A 24,036-nucleotide genomic window follows, 5' to 3' on the forward strand; every position below is an offset into this window, starting at 1 on the left:
GAAAATATAAAATTTAAGATTTCAGTTACTTAAAATCTAAGAACTTCAAATTCTAATAGTCAAATGATTTGGAAATTCACAAATTAAATTTTAAAAAATTTAGGGATTTGAAAATTTAGGAATTTAATCTGATGTTAAAAGATCAACAAAATATTAATAATTAGGACATAAAAACAAATTCATAAATTTAAAAATTAATTAAAGAATAATATTAAATAAAAAGAATTTTTAAAGATTTAAAAAAAATTAAGAAAATTCAAGATATCTAAAATAATTTTACAATTAAAGATTTAAAATAATGTTAAAATTCAAAAATTCAGGAATCTGTAACATTTCACTATTTAATCATTATTTAACCATATAATTGAATTATTATTATTATATTATATTATATCGCATTTGTGTATATATATATATAAAATATTCAAATTATTTAAATATTTAGATTAATTAAGTCATCAGCAAAATAATATTTCTATATCTTAAATTACCAAATTTTATTTTATTTATTACTTCAACAATATTTTTAAAAGATATATGATTTATATGACTACTCAAAATCATGTTTTATAGATGTAGATATAAATTTCAAATGTTCAATAAATTATAAAAATTTCTTTTTTTTATAGATTTTTTAGTACTGATTTTTATAAAAATACAATATACTTATTAATAGATCAACATTATATATTAATAGAGAAATATCAGAAACATCAATTTTTTCCTGAGATATTGATAATGACTTCACATCTTTTTATAATATATATATATTTATAAAATCTTGTATCAATAATATTTGCAATCTCTTAACATCGACTTACATTGTATTATTGACAGATAAAATATGAACATGGATATTGCCAATTGACTTTTCGAAGCCAATGGAAATTGATTTTCCGGCATTTAGTTATTACGAAGGAATTAAAATCAGTAAAGAGCAGATCTGGAGGCCGACATATGTATCTCCTTGCTTGTTCTTGAAGCGAATCAGAGAGCTGGTCAGAGGGAGAGGCCGCATTCCAATCCTTGGAGAAAGCCTCTCGCGCATTTAACTTCGGGATGACCGCTCAGAGGTCACGTAAACGAGCTTCATGGACCCGTTAGTTCGATTCTTATGCGTATCTAATCCAAAATTATTCTATATAATTTTTTTCTCTATTTTATTTTGTTACATATTGCAAGTTCAAATATTCATCTGAAATATTTAGAACAGCTGCTGTTATTTTCATGTTCTATTAGATGATTAGAATTTAGAGTATTGTACGTTAATCATATTTTTTTTACCTTTTTTTTTTATCTTTATTATTATTATTTTCACTGTTAATTATAATAAAAGAAAAATGATTAATATTTACATATTATTAAAATGTAAAATAATATAAAATATAGATAATATAGAATATTTATCCGTTCAAGGTCACTATTCCTACTTATTCCTATTTATTGTTCATATTGAAAGTTATATTATATATATCAATTTCTATCACACGTTATCTATTAATATAAATAAAGTTTAATAGTTTTATGATTAATTTCATAAATACATGACGTGATAATATAAATATATTTTTTAAATTTAAATATTTTTGATGGAAAAAAAATAAAAAATATAATAATTACAATAAAAGTATTCTTAATATTATTATTAATTTTAAATGATAAATAATTTTAGAAAATTATGAGATTAATCTTTTCTTCTTATTTCTCAATTATTTAATTAAAAAATATAATCAAAGAATTTCATGTATTGAAATATTAACAATTTTTAAATTATAAATGTTAATCAAAGTATGAGTATTAAATCAAATATTTCAGCTCTTTTATGATACAAGGGAAAAAGATCAAAATCAAAATGATTAATTTGAGATCTTGTTGGTTGCTATCACGACAGAGACACATTTGAATTCAAATTGGGGAAAGTATGAAGTTGAAACCTTTGAGGACGTACACCTGCTACAAGGTGACTGCATTCCACAGTAAGGTGAAACGTAAGTAGCCGAGATCCGTATTGGAATGTATGTCGGATTTGTTGGAATATTTCACGAGTTACTAACAATATGCTGACCAATTATACATGGTATATCGTATCGTCGCACAGATCGTTTGTTTTTGCAAAAGTCAGCCTACTTGCATCATGTATGATTAACTCGTACAATTTAGTGTCTCATATGCTCTTGTTATAAAGAAATTAACCATTGACAATCAGGTGAAATTTTCGATATATCTTTTCAAAACGAACAGTTTTATATTGTACTATTGTTTCTCTTTTTTTGCTTTTTTAACTTGTGTTTTCTTCTATTCTCAATGTAAAAATAAATTAGATCCTTCTTTTTTTAAGTTTAATCTTGAGTTTTATTAATATTATATTATTTTATTTATTGAATATTGATATTATATTTTTTGTTATTTTCTTTTATATAGTTAGTTTAAATCATGCTTTATTTTAATTTTTTTGTTTAATCTTTATATTTTTTTTTAGCAATTTTTTTAATACTTTTTATCATTGTTGCATTGAATTGTGAGTTATAGTGCATTCTTGAATGTTTTCTTCTATTTTCTAATTATAATGTCAAATTCATGTATTATATAATGTCATATTCTCATGCATTATATAGAAAGATAATTTAAATAATTCTAAAATCAGCATAATTATAATATATAATATTATAATTTTTAATTAAAAAAGAAAATTATTTTATTTTCAAATATATTTATTTTCAGAATAACAATTTCTGGCTATTTTCTTATATATTCAGCATAAAATTTCATCAAGAATACTATTGAATAGAATAAAAATACTTCACATTATCACATCACAAAATAACTAATAATATTACATAATTGCGGATACTTAATGATCACTAATCAACTTATTCCGCAAAAATTTCTTTACAAAAATTATATTTAATATCAAGCACAACTGAATGACGTGAAGTGCGAACTCTTGTATATGTGTTTCTCGCGGTTAATCGAATTTCTTGACATCGATATTGACTAGTGATTCTCGCTGGAATGTTTTTGGGCGTATTCACAAAGCGTGTCAACATTTAGTGGAATGGCTATGAATAGAGGTAACTAGATAAGAATATCATTTTCTTTCTGCGTCGATCAGTTTAGCGAAATTCGCGCATGAATGACTTTTTGTAATGGGAAATCAAAATTTCATTCAATTCCATAATAGTGATTTAAATAAGATGAAATAAAAAAAAGATGAAGTAAAAATAGAATTTAATTTGAATATAATTTATAACAAAGATTAAGCCACAATTTGAAGATAATTCAAATTTTTTTCATTGCTATTTCTATTTGCTTATATTTATAAATTCTTTTCTTAGTTGTTATTATTTTTTTAATTATTTAAAATAAAAGAATTTAAATTCTTAATTAATAAAATTTCTGAACTTTTAAACATTTGTAAATAATCTATAATTTTGATTTAACTTATAAGTTATGATCCTGATAACAATTTCATCGAAACTTAACCTCGAAATTTTTATGCAATATTTCAGTTTTTTTCTTATATTTTTTCATAAAATAGATAAATTTGTAATCACCACAACCCACAATCTACTTATTTGAAATAAAAATATTAGATAGATAATTCTTAATATTATATAAATTAGTATGGTAATGTATAATGTGGTATTATAGAAAGTTGGAAAGAATATCCGCAGGAAATATCGTAATTCCGCCTACAGAATACATTTTCATACTGTGTTGTCATTAGACATCGACGAAGATGTTAAATATATATGGAATCGCAAGCATGGAATTGTATGTGCATAGGTAAATTTATGGTTACTAGGTCTGTCATTCCTTTCACAGCCAATCTTTTTCATTACATTCCATGGTTTATAAATATTTTGTATGTGTATTTGTTGTACCTTTTTTGGCAGGTTTAGGTTAGGAAATAAGTAAAATGGAGAAGTTGTATATAATATATGTGATCATTTAAGTTTATTGTTCCTGTGCTGTAGGATATAAATAAAACATAAATAGAGAGTTTCAGAATTTGTTGGGAAATGTCAAAGAATTTTAATAATAGAAGTATAGAAGTATAGACATAGAAGAATATAACAATAATGATTTTTAATAATGAATGTTTTCTTAATAAAAGAAATTATTAGATTCTTATTTTTTTATTATTAAAATATATTATCTATAGTTTAAAAAAAAATAATAAGCTATTAAAAAGGTAATATAATTTTTTAATTTATTCGATAATTTAACAAATCGATAATAATCGAAAGCAACATTTCACACTTCTTTATTTTCATTTATTTCTCGAATATATGAATTAATCGATTTATATGTGCAAACTATTATAGTAAAAGTTTCTTGACAGTATGAAGAATTGATTATTTGAATCAATTGTTTTATTATCTTGTATATTACCATACTATATTTTAAATATAAATATTTTAAATATAAAATGTGTAATAAAATCACCGATTTATTCATTCTTAACATTTGATTTTATCAATAATCAGAATAGTTTTATCATGTATAATGTGAAATATAATGAATTTAGTATAAAATCATTCAATATCTCAAAAAATATGATTATGATACGATATATATGAATATGATATATTTAAAAAAATTGATGTAAAATTCATTTTTTTATCGTTTTTTATCATATATACGAAAAAATATTTTCAAATGGAATTCGATTTGTTATATGGAATACAAAATTAGATTTTTATAAAGATAAAAAGAATTAGCATTACAAAAAAAAATAATAATTAGCAAAAATAAACATATATATATTTGTGAAAATTGAATTTTCAATACAGAATCGCGTTTTTATTTCGAATTTAATAAAATAATTGAATTAGTCAAAAAATTATAACGTCTGAATTAGCTTTAAAGATTGTTTTTTATATTAATCTCTGTTACTGTAATCACAGGTGAATGTGCTAGAAGAAACTAGTACATCGCAAATGAATCTATGGAAACAATACAAAACTATAATACAATACAATGCTTGAAAAGAATTGAAAAAAGAATATCTACACGAGAATGCATTCTCTTTTAAATATATACAAGTACTACGAATTATTTATAATTACACAATCTTAATCTAGTTTGTACTTTATATAACATTAATCTTCAAAATGAAATTTATATAGAAATAATTTAATGAATACAGATTAAGTATAATATATTCCATTTATATAAATTAATATTATATATATTTTTTTTTATGAAAACTTTTTTTATTTTATTTTTGCTTTATTTACTTACCATATTATGCATTAAATATTACATCAAATGTAAAAATATGATCATTAGGACTTAATTAATTTTCTCAAAGTTTGTCATATTTAAATTAATTATTTATAATTTTAATTAAATAATTGGTTTTCATTCTAAATGAGTAATAATTATGCAGATTTATATTTTTTTATATTTAATAATATTAACGATATTATTAAAGTACACGATGAACAAGAAAAATGTTTCTTGAGAAACATCTATATATTGATTTACATAATTATTGATCCATAAAAACTATTTCAAATATGCGATTTACGACGAGATTTTTCATTTCAGACTATTTTAACCTTTTTTAAAGCATATGTTAATGATATATAAAACAAAAGAAAAATATTTTCCAAAATTTTTATAGTTTTTTATATTTTGTTGGAGTAAATCATTAAAAACGAGAAAAAAGACAAAATTATATACAACTTAAAATAATTCTTTTAATTTACAAAATTAAAATTAAACTTTTTTTACTACTTTTCTTTCCAAATACCATAAAATTTCATCTCTTTCAACATTATTCCAAATTAATCAATTTTCATAAAATTTAAACTATATAACCTCTTTGCAAATCATGAGAGTTCCCTAGAGCAATTATATAATTCTATGTTCTCTTGGATTATGATGCAATCATGTAATTTCATTCAAACATTTGTTTAATATTCGTAAAATATTCAATAATGAATATGCGAAATATGAATTGTAAATATATACTAATGTAGCATTTCTTTCGTAACATGGCACGATTCTTGATTAGAAACATTCGTAAATAATAAGTCGATGTAGCTTATTCTTCTGGCTCTTTTGGCGGTCAGTCATAAACCAGAGATCTCTCTCGCGTGAAATAAGAGAAAGTTAGACAGAAGGAGAAAGAGAGAGAGAGATTTTATGAGTATAACAAGTAGACGAGATAGTGGCATAACAACAGGCGTCTCATGCTGAGAGAAACCACTTTCGCTCTTTTCGCTACTCGACCGTGCGTTTTCATTTTTCTGTTCTTTCTAATCAGACGACAGACATCGCGTAGTTCGTCTACTGTTAGATCTTGCAGTTGTTAACATAGTACAGCATACTGATTTCTATCCGCAATTTCGATTGTAGGTTACGTACATTTTGTAGAACGATTGTTGAACAAGATTTTACGAGTTTTCCAAACATTATTTTATAATTGATCTTACCTTAGATTTAAATAAGAAGCAAATTTTTATATAGAAAAATATTGAATTAATTTGGTTGATTGTTTTTTGAATAAATATTAATGAAATAGGATAAAAAGAAAATTAAATTAAGAATTTTATTTTTAATTTTAAGAAAATTAATTTTGAAATAAATCTATAAATTTGATAAGAAAATTATAAGAAGATGATTTTACTTTGATTTCTAACTTATGATGTAATGTTAAAGATTTTTGAACAATATAATATTTCTAAAAATATTAACAAGAAAATAACCCCTCCTTCGATCACATAATCTATTTAGAATATATATATATTAAATATTATAATTATATAATATATAATATATAATTATATAATGTATAATATATAATTAATATATATAATATTTAATTAAATATATAATTATATATTAGTTTATATAAAAATATATGGAAGAAAAGGTGATTAATATCAATATCACGACACAATCACTTCCATAGACTTCGTTTCAATTTATTTTGCGAATACTTTTCAGATTGTCTACATCTCGGTCCGAACGCTCTTCATTTGTACTTATAGCATAACGTCATGCAGTTGCATCACGGTTAAATACTTGTAATTGCTTCATGTGGAGTAGAATCTTTGTGACCAATGCTCTTATTACAGATCGTTGTCTGAAAAAGTTACAGAACAATCGAATCTCGTAGAAGAACACGGCACTTGTTAAAAATATTATTTATTGGGAATGGCAATGGTATTAAAATATAATATTATCGTCATCATAATTATAAAATACATTCAACGGTAATAAAAATAGAAGGAGAAGCGCGATCTTCGCGATTGTTTGGTATTCACGAGTGATCGTATCGGAAGTACGTTTTAACTATATACACGAGGAATATATTAAAAATCCTCTCTGGAATTTAGTTCGCACTCAAAGTCGAGTCTCGACCGTGGAAAATTTCGCAAACCTCGGTTACATCGATTTTAGGAACTTATTTTTATTTGTGTTCGTCCATGTTTCGCATTGTTCGTCGATTCGAGACTTGCACGAACCTATTCCTCACGTCACATAATCGCGAAACAAAAATTTCTCTCGAGATAATACATTGATATAAAAACAATTCTACACTCTCGAGGATATCATCAGGACACGATGCATTTATCCGTATCTCTCTGCGTTTGATTCGACGTCGAAGATGTCGGTGTACGTTTTCTTGCACATGCCACTGCATCATTGGGTACGTAAGAAATTCTAACACCGCCATATGCTCTTCTTGGAGGTAAAGCATAAGCTGCAGCTTCGTCAGAACTGCTTGACGAGCTACAGGTAGAACAACAGGATTCAATGTCTTCTTCATCGCCATCTATCCTCGATTTTGAGTTTCCAGCAATACCTGTAATAAATTATAGAATTACAATAAATATAATAATCACAATGTAATAATTATACATTTTTTTAAAAATCTATTCATTAAATCTATCAATATCTTATTGTAAATATAATATATATAATAAAAAAATCGTACAATTTTAATATATTGAATAAGATGCTATAGAATCATAAATACTATAATTTAATTAAACTAAAAAAAATTAATTAAACAGTAAAAAAATAAATCAATAGATAAAATAATATAGTATATATAACAATAAACTTATATCAATTTCAATAATAACAATATATAAATAATGCATAACAATTACATATATAAAAATAGATAATAAATATAACATATATAATTCTTGTACTATTCAATAGAATAAAAATTAAAAAACTATCCAAGAATCTTTTTTTTTCAATTGATTTATCAATCTTTTTAAAAGTTTAATTAGATTTAACATTTTTTATCTCAGTATAAAATAATTGATTCTTCTTTAAAATTGTTGTGTTACGCAAAACGAGAAAATTTACACACCCCAAACGGATGTGTCAGCTACTTCCTCCGATTGTAGGCTTCTCGATCGAGACACGTTTGTTCTCGATAACGATGTAAGCGGAGGAGAAGGCGAAGATGACGAATTCCTATCATTATCAGGCGACAGGGGGATACGGGAGGAACCCGCTGCGTGATCGTTCATGTCCAAATCACCCTGAAACCGCACGCGCCGGGATGTTGGTGTCGGAGGGTCGGTTTGACCGACAATGAGGGTCGTAGGCGATGTCGCCGATTCTAGCACAACCCCGGATATCGTTGTCGCGACAACACCGGTCGATGTAGACGTTGATGCCGATGCTGATGCTCCGGATGATGGTCGGGGAGGTGGTGGTAACTCTGGCATGCTTGACGCGTGGGAAGGAGCACAATTCTGAATGCATCTTAATGGCTCACGATCTCTCGCTTGCATCAACCTATGAAAAAAAGATTTATAATGGTTAATTTATGTGATTGTTTGATTTTGTTTTGTAAATAGTATTGCGGTAATTATATTGTAATTATAAATAGAGTTGATTAGTTATTATGTATAATTTGCATTGTATTTGTGAAGATGAGAATGATACATGATGATGGATTTGTGTGAGATGCATAATTTAAAGAAATTGAAGAGAGAAGGCGATTTACAATACATATCTATTAAAAGTATATTTTTGCTCCAATTATCTTTTAGATATTTTAATAGATATTTTAATTTTAATATAATTTATTAACTGAATTTTAAAAATGTATAAAAAATAATAATGTCTTATTGTTGCAGATTATCAGACTTTGTAATTGGCATTTCATTTAAGAGGATATCCGTCTTGAAATCCATTACACATCCAATTCAATATATTGAGTTTGTTTACTGACATTTAACTATAATTAATTAAAAGAAAATTTAACTTTTTTTATAAAAATTTTCATAATATTTTTAAGATTTCACTAATAAAAATAATTGCCTCTATAATTAAAAATCTTATATGATTGATATTAATTGATCTTGAATTACTGCTTTGCACATTCTACATAGGAATATATTTTAAAGTTAAGAAACAATGTTAAATCTTTATTTTAATTTGTCGAAAAAACTAACTTGTTGACAAATTAATTTACCTTCCCAACTCATTACGATTTTCTTCTGGATGAGAATTACGTTCCTGAAGAAGTCTTTCAAGATTCCTCTCGAGTAATACACGATCAAGACCATTTGATCTGGAACTGCTCGAAGGAAATGTTTCAACCGGAAATTCAGGGCTTAAAGTACTTTGCGTAGGTGTTGTCGCTAGAGAAGCAGATGTCTGATGATGCTTTCTATTCATCCGAGGTGAATTACGTGGTGAACAGAGAGTATGTCTGGATCCAGGTGGTGGTGGAGGTGGTGGTGGTGGCGGTGGACTTGAGGAACCTTCGCTTGGGGGTGGAGGTCTCCTGCCAGTTCTATAAATTGAATAATAATAAAATAAATTCTTAATCAAAATTATTTAAAGATCATTAAAATGAATCTAAACAATGACTCTTTGCTTTATCAGAATAATTAATTTTCAATAAAAAGACAGAAAAATTGAAAAGTAAATAATTAAATGAAACTAGTATAATACTGTATATAAAAAATTTTATAATAATAAAAATTCTCAACCAACAAATTAAATATGACGACTAAATTAAACTTAATTGCACTTTTTAAACAAATTTTCAATTATATAAAAGTTTGAACAATGGCTACCTAAGGAAGGAAGGTGGTGGTGGTGGTGGTCCAGCAGAAGAGTCACTTGGCGTCGTTGGTAGTTCCCCTTTGCTACAGGCAATACTGCAATAAATGGCACCTCTCCGTGGAAGAAATGGTCGTCCAAGAAGGGACGCGCGACAAGTGGCGCAACAGAAGCAAGCCTCGGTTGCGTGCCAATGTTGACCCTCGTGCGACATTTGCCCTTGATCGACACCAATTGGTTCCCCACAACTGTCGCAATACTCGGCGAACGAGGCATCAAAACATCGGAGACAGTAAGGTCTGCCTTCTCTCATCACGTACCTTTGACCCCCAAGCTGAAATTATTTAATGAATTATTAAAAAATATTATTGCATAATAATACTCGAGACATTTCCTTTAAATTGTCGATTTCGAATAATACATACAAGTATTTTTAATATTGATGGTCAGGATTAAAAACATTTATCCTATTAGGAAAATAAAAAGGTAGTAAGATATTATATTAGAATAAATAATTAATACAATAAATCCGTTTCTTTATTTAAAATTATATTATTATCTAATTATTTAAAATTTTTTAGAATAAATACCAGAGAATAGTTTTACTTCATTTTATAATAATTTTAAGCAATGCAAAAATTTTGATTTAATTATATAATTATTATTCAATATGCAAAATTGAATCTACCAATATCACATATAGAGATATATAGATCAAATTCCATTCGTTTTATTAGTCCATTATACTGGATAATTGGAGATCTGCAGAAATGGCAACATACAATTTGGATCATAATTCTAATTCCATTGTTCATTATCGACCGATAAGAAGTTTCCTGTAGTCAACTGTACGACCGTGACATTTATCGATACCTTGATTCAATGAGTTATCGTGTCGCATGTCCTGGACGGGCATCAAGGGAATATAAAGGGGGTAGTTCTGAAGCTGACAGTTAAATCGTCCCACCGTTCCATCCCAAATAACTCTCAGAGGATATCTCCTCTGATGTAAATAATTGTTATGTCGCAAAAAACGCCAACAAATGGAATCTGTATCATTCAATATGATTACTAGACGAGAATAGTATCTGCTTTTTTTTAAACTTTTTTTTATTCAAATATATTTAATAAAATATATTGCGACATAGATATAGATTCTTGTGCGGTTAATGCATTTCAAGTGATAAAGTTACAGTATGTACTGGCGTGTGATTTAATCTGATAGTGAGAAATTAGTAGAAGTAAGCGTATCTGTTTAAGTCGACAGGGAGCTTTGATTAGTCATCACGATAAGTAAGAAAAGATAATCCCCATTAATCAGAAGTCATAAATTGTGAATCCAAGCGAGATATTTGTTTTTTCTATTTTCTATCTAGTAGTACTTTTTAAGCTCTTGTCTTGAGTTCATCGATTCACATTTAATGAGAAACAATTTACTTTTATTACTTGTTAAATTATAATAGAAAGAACGATTTATAAAATAGAAATGAATTCGAGCATCTTAAACATATGTTAGCACTGTTGAACTACCAATATTGAGATGCAGATATTCGTTTTACTTATAAATGCAATACATAATTCATGAATTTTACTCGCTTAATATTCATGGACAGTTAGTAACATCATTTTTAACTGTATTTGAAAGGGACGAAACAAAATTAAATAATTGACTTCAAACAACAACAAGAAATATTCAACGAAATTTAACCTACTGATCCATTCTAACAATCGATGTATCCCAATAACTTGATCTAATCTATACTATCATTTCAATCAGGTTAACCACAAAAAATGAGGGAAAGAGAGAAAACATAACTACCCTATTTCTTCTAATAACAATTTCTCATAAATTTTTCATTAATTTCACCGTAATAATAATACTAAGAGTCAAAAGATAATCATAAAATTCACAAAATAGCCAACAACTGAGAAAACAAGTTGATCAAGCAAATTTAAAAATCATAGAAAAATATTCGTGAACTTTTCAGATTCATGACTGATCCGATTAGATCCAATCAGTGCCATATGCGACCTAAAGTTTCGATTTTCGCATTTATACAATTTTTACCTGCCGATCGCACTCAAGGCACGCGAAGTGCCTCATATGCCACGCCCTCCCTTCCGCCTCTGTGCATTCGTCGGCAAGTATGATCTCGTCGCAAGCACAGCATCTCGGCTTCAACGTTTCCGCGTGGTGCCTGCCACAGTACAGCTTGCCATCCTTCCAGAAGTATATCAGGTCGACGAGCAGCTGCCTGCATACGCAACAGACGAAGCAGGCCGGATGCCAGAGGGCGGATGGACCGGCGCGGCTCGCAGCCACTGCCATCTCACCGGCCGCAATCGGCCTGCTACATTCGCGGCATCCGGCGCCGTGGGGCCTGTCCAGCTGGCTCGCGTGTCCTCGTCCAAGCGCTTCGCGTTTCCGCTGCGCGGCGAACACCCTAAGCTCCCTCTTCTCCTCCTCGGTCAGCCCGCTGCAGTACCGTGCCTCGTTGTCGTGCGGTGGGAGTTGTTGCAGCAGTTGCTTCACCCGTTCCCGCTCGCCGGCGCTGCCCGCGTACGGGATCTTGTCTTCCGGTAGTGCACTGAAGTACAGGTGTACCTGTGACACATGGCGCGAGAAAATGGTAATTAAGAGCAATACACGCTGTGGAGTATTAGGAGATTTTTTTTGGGGGGATCTTGGAATATGAGAATGGGGGAAGATAAATTTAAGTTGATGTAATAAGTGAGTAGTTAATACTCTTGTTTTTAAAAAATTCTTAGAAATTATAGATTTGAAAATTTATAGATATTTTGCAGATATTATTGTATATTTTAGAAAGCGAATTGGAAGAGGAAATACTTTTGATAGATATTGAACTTTTATAGGTTTCTTTCTTTTTAAGAAATGAAATTTTATATCATAAAATTTTTGTAAAATAAATTCTTGTTTTTGTATTTGAATTATGCAATAAATCAGATGTTTTGTTACATAATATATAATACTACGTATAATAATAATGTGAGAATAGTAGAAAAATATAATTAGGTTGAAATTCTTTTAGAAAATTCTCAATTGTATAATAATAAAAATTTCGATAAAAATGAAAAAAATAATATCAAATTAGTATACTTGTGTTTATAAATATATGTATATTTTGATACAGGTTTGAAACTGCTACATGAGATTTAATTTATATGTGTTTAATCTGTGTTTTCATCACGATAAAAGGAAATAAATAGAATTTAACCATAAAATTTTCCATATTAATTGTGAAAAAAGAAATAATAAAAATAAGAATAATTTAATCATTTTTTAATAATAATCATAATAAGTTTTACGAGGTTAGTTGAAAAGCTTTAGATATATATCATGATGCTCGATATTCATCATTCATGAATAATTCAGAAATGAAATGCTTACAGTTACACGAGACACGTGACCGTCTCCTCCCTTGAACAAAACATTAATAATAGTCTGTAATAATGTTTTATTTCGAGTTATTATATAACTCGAATCATTTTTGACTTATATTCTCTTAACATCTTTTGATGTTTTTATTTAATAAAAAAATAAATAAAGACGAAACAAAAGAGAAGAATAATGAATCTATAATTCATATAGTATATACATAGTGGTATAGTGAAAAATCAAGGTTTAATTTTATGATTATTTGATAACGAATAATCTCATAAATTTAAATTTGACATTTTAGAAATAGAATTATATAATTTTATCATTCGTTATTGCATGAAATAAAAAATCTTTTATGAATATCATAACAATAATTTATTGGTATTAAGAATTATTTTAGAAAATGAATAGATAGAATGCCCAAATTTTGTTTAAAGAAATAAGAAGAAAGATTATTTTAATGAAGTAAAAATTTACTTTTAATTTATATTCATCTAAATATGTTTCTTTTTTTAATATCAATAATATTATTTCTTAATTTATACACATACAATTTACAATATATGAGTAAATTTTAAACATCTATCATATCTAATAAAATCATGAACAGCAATGCAAAAATCTAGTATTAATTTAACTTTCTTGATTTAAAAAAAAGAAAGAAAGAAAATGAAGATATTTCAAATTAAAAATAAACGAAGTAAGTTTTTAAAAGCGAAGAGATAAAATCGATTACACGAAGGGAACATCAATGTGTCAGTATTCTAAGCGTGTCAGATAACTTATTTTCTTACTTGATCTGGCCTGAGACCTGGCGGGACCCACGTGTACTCTTCGAGGGCGCATCCGCTGTCATCGTCGCTCTGAGAATGCCTCTGATGATGCATCAGGGCCTCCTGAAGGGCGAGGCCCGGCGGAGCCGGTTGCACGGGACTTTTGAAGGGTTCCTGATGAGAAGAACCGGCGGCCCCACTTTGGAAAGCCATGGCCATGGCCATCGGCGGACCAGGACCGAGGCCGAGTCCCGAGGGACCACCCGCCTCCGTCGAAGTCCGCTGATGTTCCTCCCTGGGACACCTGCAGCTTCTGCACACCTTTCTGAAAACAGAATTCTGAATTAAAGTGAAGCGGTCTAAAAATGACGAGAACGCATTAAAAATAAGTCGATGTTTTATCTTGTAAAAAATTAAATTTTTATAGTTTATTTTTTATCCATGGATTAGAAATTATAAAATTAATTTGAAATCTGAAAAATTTAAATGTGTATTTTTTTTTAAATTATATTATTTTTATGAAATAATTTAAGAGTAATAATTGTTAATGAATAATAATTAGAATGTTATAATTATTAAAACATGATAATTCATATCAATATATTTTTATTTTAGCGTTGCTCAAGTTATTCTTAATAAATTTGCCAAATCTATACATTGTAATAAGATAACTTTATCATTATGAAGATTATAATAAATTTAATTTATTTTTACATAAAATTCCAAATTTTTATATTTTATTATAATATTATAATATTTTATTGTAATTATATATTATATATATTTTATACTATACTAAATTTATTACATTTAAGATTTCATTTAACATTAATTTTATAGCAGGTAAATTATTTCAATTATGAAATATTTAAATTTTATATTGATAGATATTATTATTTGATTATTATATAAGTTATTTTATTAAAAGTTTGCATTATTATTACTTTTTTAATAAGAAGGATTATAATAAAATTTTTTAAAGTGTTCTAAAATAAAATGATAACGCAGAAAATCAAAATTAAGATATTAATCAATATAAAATAATTAATTATGATCATTAGTATAATTTATAAAATAAATTATCATATGTATCATGTATAATTTATTAATATAATGTATGATATATAGATTTGCCTATACAAATAAACTGAATCCAAGAAAGAATTTCAATTAAATCCATTTAATTGAATTTACTAAATGATGAATTTATACTAAAAATAAGATGTATATTACTATGGAAAAAAATAATAATAAAAATGAATATTGAAAAAATTTTAATTGATTTTAAACTAATATATAAAGTATTAAAATTTTTTTATATAGTATGCAATAACGAACTTATGTAGTAAAGCACGAGTTGCATATTAATGTAGTAACAAGTTCCAAGAACACATTCTTTTTCCAGAGGAAGCGATAAATTCGTTTCTCATCAATTCGAAGAAACGAAAAGATCTTGACTATATGTATACTCTTCAATTTTGATAAAAATTTTGAAAAAAATTTATAATGGCATAAAATTAATGTATCCTTTAATTTTAACTGAAAAATAAGAGAATTAAATATAATCAAAAATAAAATTAATGGACACATTAATGAAATATTAAAATTCCTTAATTTTAGTTAAAAAAAATAGAAAGAAAAAAATAAATGTAAACAAAATTTAAATATTATCTTCCAACCAAAAATTAAAACCAATTATTTTCATATTATCACATCTAGTAATTTCAGATCAATATAAAATAATATTGATTCAATCAAAAAAACATGAGCATGTATGTACACATATAGATAGAAAATTTATTTAATCCGTAAAAAAAGAAGAGAAAGAAAAAAAAAGAACAACGCGTTAATTCACTTTCAAGTCGAAAAATACGCATGTACAATTTAGGAGGTAGTTTATCATTAAGATGCATGATACGAGAGAAAGAGAAAGATTGCGAGAGATACCGTGACAAGAAAACCTATTTGCATGAAAGACGATGAATTGGCGGCGAGTGGTAAGCCTGATTATACAGTAACCAGCGGCAAAACATTTGTTCCCATCGAAATCCCATATAACTACTAGACAGCAAGATCTGAACAAGTTTGTATAAAAATTAACAAAAATCTTAATTTAAAAACTAATTCATTTTAAGGACAAATGATAGAATAAAGGGACTCAATTTTCAATGTGAGAAAATGTGAATTTTCTTTGATAGTTAATTGTTTTTACTATATATAAATTAGGTATTAAAACAGTACTTTGTTGTTATTTAGATATCACATTCTTTAGTAGTGATTTAATATTAAAAATCAGATTTTAAGTTTAATCCTAATCTTCATTGTTTTTATTTTATTTTTTTTATTAATTGTTACAATTTTATTTTAAATTAACAATGAATCAAATTTTAATTTTAATCTTAATCGAAATTAATCTCAAATTTTAATTTCAATTTTATTTTTACCTGGCAATAAAATCTCTATAAATATTATGATCTATGAACTTGTTTTGTTATTTGAAAAATTCATTTTTTCCATTCTGTCCAATTTTAAGATCAAATGGAATAAACTTTTCTTTCTTTCTAATATAATGATTACAATATTAAAATTAAATGATAGCAAATATATGTACATTGATTATATATATTGATATTTTATTATATTACTATTATTTAATTTTAATGTAACAAATTTTAATAACGAATAATTTAAGTTTATATATATTCTATAAGAAATATTATAATCATTAATTTGTCATTAATTTACATATTTTAACATATTTATGAAGTTTAAAACGTTTATGAAATGCTATTATACTTGTAGATATAAATAGATAACTTCACAATTATAACATACACTTTAATGTACCATGAATAAATATCCAAAAGTATTTATGAAGTACCATTAAAAATCAAGAAATCTTTAAGATAAATCTCCAAAACATTTATGAAGTGTTACTATACATCTAATATAATCTAAATATAATGTATATATGTATAAATAGATCACAGAAAATATTTATGAGCAGTTCTACAAGCTAATAACCATACAACTTTAAAGTAATATAAGTAATCAATAAATCATCCAAGTATTTATTAAGTATCATCAAGAAAATTCTCTTCCTAAACTTTTAAATCCTTCGCAATTGATTTAACAAAATCTCAAATATCAAATCATTAAAATCGATAATGATACACAAAACATTTTGCAATCACATTCTCTACACTCTTTCAAAGGATTTAACCACGTTGCCGAAAAACAACATTACTAAACATTACTAAAGCAATATTCTTATCAAGTAGGCCACCGAACGAAAAACTTTCCCTCGAATAGGTCGAAACGAGATTAACTCACTCTGCAGAAACAGCGACATCGTAACCCGAATGCATAGAACCGCAATCGGCTACCACTGGCTCTCCCGTAATTCTGCGTTCGTTTTCAAACGCCGCGACGTCATGAGCATTGTTCAAATATTCCACGCACTTCTCCGTGGGACTAGTTCTAGCTGCGGCCAAAGCTGGACAACCGACGACAACTCCAACCACATCATCTTCCTCGTTTCCATCTTCACGATTTCTCAAAAAGGCATCGAGATAATGTTCGTCGGTAGAGGGCAACTCATACACAGCGCCAGACATCCAATTGGTGGATAAGTCCCTTCGAATGGCGGATTCATCGTCTATTTTGTTAACTTGATCGTTCTTCCTGGCGTAAAGTTTACGGAGATAAGCTTCCTGGTGGCTCCTGGTCGCCCAGCAGCCACCCTGCCACCATCTTTTCGATCCCAGAACCGAGGTCTTCCGTCTTCTCGCTAAACTCGACATTACTTTCTATTATATCTTTCTATATACGAGGTAGAAGTTGATCTATATAAATGTGTCATCTGAATGATACAATATTTGTAAAGGGCATTATCTATGGTTCATTGTATAATTCGATTATAATTAATTAACGGATTTAATTTTATTTTTTTTTTTTGTATCTTTAGTTCAATTTATAAGATATCATCTTTTGATATCAAACATTTTGTATTCCCATGTTAATGATGTCGCAGTTAGTACGCAATCGGTCTTTTCGTCAATAAAAGATAAATCTTTTTTCATTCATGTTCTGTCTTAAAAGTTGACAGGATCGTGTTCGGAATCCGAAAAGGTGAAACTCGGTGATTCCGTGCATGTCATCGTCGGCCCAATACTCCATCAAGGTCAAAAGATATCCTTATTTCTCTATGTTTTATTCCATATAATTTTACAGTTTCACGGAAGACAAAGACAGAAAGATAACATTGGCATTCATATGACGGGATATCATCTTTTTGGTTTCTCCGGTTGGCACGCGCTCTTGGAGAACACCAAGAGGACTCTCCAAGACAAGGACAAGTCAGAGAGATAAAGAAAGCGAGTACTGCGAGGAAGGAAGGAGAAAAGAAAGGTAGTAGCTAGTGGAGAGCAAGGGAAGAGACAAAGACGAAGCGAGGAAGGAGCAACAGAGAGGAATGAAGCGAAGAGAGAGAGGATAGACCGTGCAGAATCGAAAGGGAGACGAAGAAGAGCGAGGGAGAGGCAATCTGTAAGAGTACGTATAACCGGTAGTACAGCCGGAGATTAACGTTTTAATACGCGGCAGTGTGGCCGAATGTACAAAGGGAATTGAACGAACGATAACATTTCACGCTGATTCTCGAATCGATCTATCGGTTTTCCTTCCTTCGTCGCTTGGGATTCACGTAGTTATCTCTCTTAAGCGTCAATTTCCGATCACCTCTGCTCTCACTGCGATCATCCTCTCTAGTGGATCGTATTTGTTTCACGTCCAAGCTTTGACACGCGACGTGTCAGTCTATAGAGACCAGCCTGATAAATCGAAATCTCAAATATCTTTAGCCCAATCAATCACTGATCCATATGGTCCAAAGTTGCTAACAATTTTTCATAAAACAATGATTTTAATCCTGTTACAAAACGGTATCACAAAAGTGGAATATTAACTGTCAAACACAATCATCAAGAATCTTCTCGTTGGATACACTTAATTTTAATTGATCTTCAGGCTGAAATACACACAAAACTTGCGAATGTATGAAAGAAAAAGGTGATTAAAGGTCCACGCGGTTAATTGGCAATAGTACAGTGATCGCATTAAAAAGCTTCTAGAAGCGACGTTCTCGTCCTTCCCACTCGGGCGTGCTGAGGCCGGGCGGACACTGAGCATGCTATGGGACCGCCAGGAGCAGGAGAGGTGCGGGGCAAGGGCGGCTGCCGGCTGCTAGAAAGCCGCCTCAAGGGAGGGAGAACGAAGGCCCGTTCTCGAACTCAGGTTGTTACGCCGCTGCACTGTGTGTAACTTCCACGCCACCAATACGCGCTCGCCTATCCCCACTATCGCACCGCGATGCCTGCTGAGTCTCTCGATATATTTATATTCGTTTCTAATATGTGTGGCGTGTCAGGGCCCGACGCCTCGCCAAGAGGCCCCTTTTGAGTACGCGCGCGCACTCCAGTCATGTCGGTCCGGCATCATTCCACGAGGGCCTGTGCGTGCTGCGACCACAACCGCACCCCGAGGCCACAATCTGCTGCAACGCTATCGCCTCGCATCGATAGTCTCGCGTGAACGTTCTTAAGGAACACGGAGACATTAGTTGAGGAAAATTGAGTGCGGTTTAAGTGGTTTACTTGAAACATTGAAGATTACTTGATTTTCTTTGATTTCAGCGCTGTTCAATTTTTTTCTTTTTCTTAAGTGATGATGCATTTTTTCCGGGGGATTTTAACGTTTAATAATGTGAAAATTAGAAGTATTGCTTTAATTAATTAAATTTTCATAAACTTTGATTTTGTAGTATATACAACATTGTATGTAATGTAGTATTTTATGTAGTATTGTAATTAATATTTGATTTTAGTAATGGAAATTAGTTTAAACTAATTTCTTAAATAAAAAATATTTCTTTAAGTTGCTATATGTTAAATATTCATTCATTCTACTAATTCATCTAGTAAATTTTATTATAAACTGTTCAAATTTGATCTCTTGTAACAGAAAAATGATAAAATTTATCCATAACAATTTCACCGTATAACGACACGCAAACTGTACTATAGAAGTAAACTGTCCGTTGTTGGCGATGTCCCGCAGGCTCACTGTAAGTGGTTGCAAATGTTCATCGTAATGACGCTGCCGTTTTTCTGGAGTATATCCTCTTGATGCCCTCGTCTTACCTAAGAAACACGATAATGGTTCTTGCCTGATCGTTAACTGACTGGTTCACTTGAAAATGCGATGTTAATTGGTTATTAATCGACCATTAAACAGATAGCTTCGATAAAACCGGAACATTTTACTTCGTGCATTGATGATTGTTTTATTGTATCTTTTATTGCATTCGAACAAACGCATGAGTACGAATTCATTAACGTGTAAAATTATTGTATTGTTTGAATTATTGTAATTTAATCAATCAATGAGAAGTCAAGTTATAAAGATTCATTTATTTTCATATTTTATAGGAATCTATGTTTCGATTTATATTTTACATACGTAAGTTAATTATTTAAATAATTATTTTAGGTATGGTTTTTTTTCAACAATCAATCATAAATAATAAAATAGTTTCAGAATATTTTTTAATTAATAATAATCGTTTAATAAATTCACATTCGATTATCAAATTTCAAACTTAATTGATAATACAATTATTCTCAACAGACTTGCAAAAAAACTTAATGGTAATTCATTATCTATGATATGAGTATTTTAAATATCTGACCAAAAAATATAAGCTTAATTATCTGACAATTAATTAACCAATTTGGTATAATCAATTCTAGTAGATTTTCAATTTATCATATATCATTATACAATAGAAATTTTATATTCAGGTGAATTACTTTAAATTGTTTCCAATTAAAAGTTATTAATCAATTATTGATTATATATACATATATATATATATAATTCTTTTTTCAAACGAAGAGAAAAATACATTGGAATTTTGAACCATTTTTGAACACCTCATTGTTCAATGATTTGGAATAGAAATTCTTATGTAATCCAAGTGGAACGAGTCTTTTTCCGGAATCGATTTCAGGATCGTAATGATACGGACTACTTGCTATCAATAAGAGTCAAGCCGCTTAGTCATCGTTATCATATTCTTCAACATACCACAATTTTCTACTCTACTCAATCACAAGTTATGAATTAGCAAAAATCTCTCTAGTCTCCTTTCTCCTTATTTTATCTGGATAATTTTTCAAAGTAATTCCAGAAATATAGGTTTGTAATAATAATACTAAAGAAATCATATTTATTTTTTTGATAAATGTGTTTTGTGTATCATGAATTATAGAGAAAAGTAAAAAACAAATTTATAATCATTGAGAAAGTAGAATTTTTATGATAAAAAAAGATGTTGAAGATTTTTTAAAAGTTAAAACAGAACTAATTTCAAATGTTTTTGAATATTCACCTGGCTTCTCTGTTTCCATTGCTACCATAAAATTGATCTGAGTTTCTGGCCAATAGAGATTATCCTTCTTATTTCTAGATAATATGTTATAGAATGTACTAAATGAAGTATGTTAAAAGTTTTAAAATTTATTTCTAATAACAATAAAATTTATAATATATTTTGAATATCTTAGATATATAAGATTTCTGCTATACACATAAACTATTTATATAATAACTATTTATTTTTACTTTTTTATTTTTATTAATAAGTTTATTGTTTATAATTAATAATTAATTAATTTTTATTTGAAATTTCCCGCTTTCCGTTATTAAGTCAAGTTTTCAAATGAACCGAGAAAAAAAATTTTTGTATATTGCTTAATAATTAAATAAATCAGATCCATTTCTTGATCTGCAACTGAAATCTTTATTTATCAAGTTGATAAGAATTATTACATACCATATTAATATTACATATCATATTCAAGAATTTAAATCGTGTCTACATTAAGTTAATCTAGATCTTTATAATCTCACTGAACTGCTATTGTACTTTGTAAATTTCATTTTCTGTTTGCTTTTCACATTATTATAAAAATCGACTGCGATTTATCGAGATTCTTCTATAAAGATATGTACTTCGAATAATCTTTATTGGACAGAAGATCATGGCTATTTTAAAAGAAACATCGATAGAGATTAGGTTCATAAACGATCGAGGACACGATAAGTTCCTGTAAAGATATTGGCTCAATTCTGGTTCGTCGATTAAAAGGATACTTGATAGAAATTGGTGGCTTAATTTAACTCAAAAAGTAACTATATATCTCTTTCGGTTCAATTAGGATATTTGCTTCCAAGAATTTCATGGAAAAATATCTTTATTGGGTAGCTTAGTGGCAACTACCGCATAGTTTTTGCTCTTATTGAAAATTTTTTATCAAGTTTAAAAAATTTATAAATGCTTTTAATTTGAAACAATTCAAACAAGATAAAGATTCGATTTATATTTTTTAACTTTAAAATCATTATTTTAAAGTTTATAAAATAAATTTAAGTTAATCATCGTATTCAATAATTGTAAAATAATATTGAAATATTGTAAATTGATAGTTATAATGTTTTTTTATATCATTTGATATCATTTATTTTATTTCAAGAAAATGAGCAAAAACAATTGCCTCACCATCAGGATTTCAATCAAATGTTCGCTTCATCTTCCTTCCAGATATTTTCTTCATTTGAAAAGGATAAAGGTTTCCTCAATCAATTTTTTGCTATTGTAAATTACTTCTATCAATTCAAAAGTCCATTATTCAATGAAACTTCTATGAGAACTTTAAAAAAATTTTTCTAAAATTTTAGAAAAAAATTTAAATATAATACATCTTATAATAATATCTTATAATAATTTTTTATGTGTTTTAGAATCGTAGTAAAATTCATAATTTTATAGCAACATTTTTTAATTTATACCTGAATCTCCAAATCTTCAATCTATAAAAAATTAATAATTATTTTATTTACCTAAGATTTAAACATAACCTACAAATATGTAGTCCATATTGTGTCAGATCCAAAAAAAAATTTATTTTCGATAAAAAAAAAATCTTTTTTCTTCATATTAAACAAAATGGTAACTTCTTAATTATTTTAACTATCAGAAATGTACAAAATAACAGAATTATTCATCAGATTTTAGCAAACAGGTGGCTTGCGATTATCCGCCACAATCTCGGTTCAATATGCGCATGCGCGCGCACGCGGTAACATCGTGTAGTAACCGGTACAAGGCACATCGTGTACCGGAATCATTAACTGTTATGCAGATGAATCTCTTATGCTTCTTTCACGCATAGCAAAGAGAACTCAAACTTTTCAGCCTCGATGCCGAAGGCGTTCACTCTATCTATCTGAGATTCTCCATCATCGACAACGTTGATCAGAGTACCGCTTCATGCTTTATACGGTAGCCAAGAGTGGCTCACCGTGTTAACGAGCTGTGAATGTTCGTTGTGTGTGTTATGAGTTGGAAGGAGAGCAATTGTAATTCTTTATGTTTTTATTTCTATTTTTCTGTGAATCTGAACTACAAAGAAATATCTTATGATCTCTTTAGAAGACAGGAATGATTTTTTAATAAATGATTTTTAATACATTAAACTAAATTTTTATTAATTTAAGTTAAAAATTTAAAAATTTTTCAATTTTTTGAAAAAGATTTGAAATTATGAAAATTAATTGGAAGAATTATTATTGTTTTAAGTTGGTTTACAATAATAAATTATAACGTTTAATTTTGTCAGGGAAATGAAATTAATACTATTTTTTTAAATATGTTTATGATGATTAATTTTAAATTTCTAGACTATT

The 24,036-nt window shown here is 28.2% G+C and overlaps 1 protein-coding gene and 2 long non-coding RNA genes across 7 annotated transcripts in view; 1 reads left to right on the forward strand and 2 right to left on the reverse strand.

Annotated features, from left to right (window-relative positions):
* Nucleotides 1-472: 472 nt before the first annotated feature.
* Nucleotides 473-2,079, reverse strand: LOC133665693 (uncharacterized). Of its 3 annotated transcripts, none has more exons than XR_009828881.1 (3): nucleotides 1,949-2,079; nucleotides 1,285-1,317; nucleotides 473-1,195 (listed from the first exon to the last, which is right to left on the reverse strand). It is a non-coding gene; the product is annotated as an uncharacterized LOC133665693 (long non-coding RNA). The 3 variants fall into 3 exon arrangements; XR_009828879.1 differs by having other exon boundaries at nucleotides 1,935-2,070; XR_009828880.1 differs by having other exon boundaries at nucleotides 473-1,317; nucleotides 1,935-2,070.
* A 1,853-nt stretch (nucleotides 2,080-3,932) lies between these two features.
* Nucleotides 3,933-5,784, forward strand: LOC133665691 (uncharacterized). Its single transcript, XR_009828877.1, has 2 exons — nucleotides 3,933-4,195; nucleotides 4,911-5,784. It is a non-coding gene; the product is annotated as an uncharacterized LOC133665691 (long non-coding RNA).
* A 1,133-nt stretch (nucleotides 5,785-6,917) lies between these two features.
* LOC108001804 (protein espinas-like) overlaps nucleotides 6,918-24,036 on the reverse strand; it is a 49,513-nt gene continuing 32,394 nt past the window's right edge. For 2 of the 3 annotated variants that reach the window (XM_062071548.1, XM_028668674.2), the window contains exons 2-7: nucleotides 14,251-14,554; nucleotides 12,125-12,661; nucleotides 10,071-10,390; nucleotides 9,461-9,784; nucleotides 8,345-8,778; nucleotides 6,918-7,822 (exon numbers count right to left, since the gene is read on the reverse strand). In XM_062071548.1, coding sequence (XP_061927532.1) covers nucleotides 7,572-7,822; nucleotides 8,345-8,778; nucleotides 9,461-9,784; nucleotides 10,071-10,390; nucleotides 12,125-12,661; nucleotides 14,251-14,454 — 2,070 coding nt within the window. In that variant the 5' untranslated portion in view covers nucleotides 14,455-14,554 and the 3' untranslated portion in view covers nucleotides 6,918-7,571. Of the gene's footprint in view, nucleotides 7,823-8,344; nucleotides 8,779-9,460; nucleotides 9,785-10,070; nucleotides 10,391-12,124; nucleotides 12,662-14,250; nucleotides 14,555-17,562; nucleotides 20,430-22,849; nucleotides 23,017-23,190; nucleotides 23,430-24,036 lie in introns of those variants that run through there. The other variant, XM_017063011.3, reaches the window with a different exon arrangement.

Source organism: Apis cerana, linkage group LG1 (genome assembly GCF_029169275.1).
Source record: "Apis cerana isolate GH-2021 linkage group LG1, AcerK_1.0, whole genome shotgun sequence".
NCBI lineage: Eukaryota > Metazoa > Arthropoda > Insecta > Hymenoptera > Apidae > Apis > Apis cerana.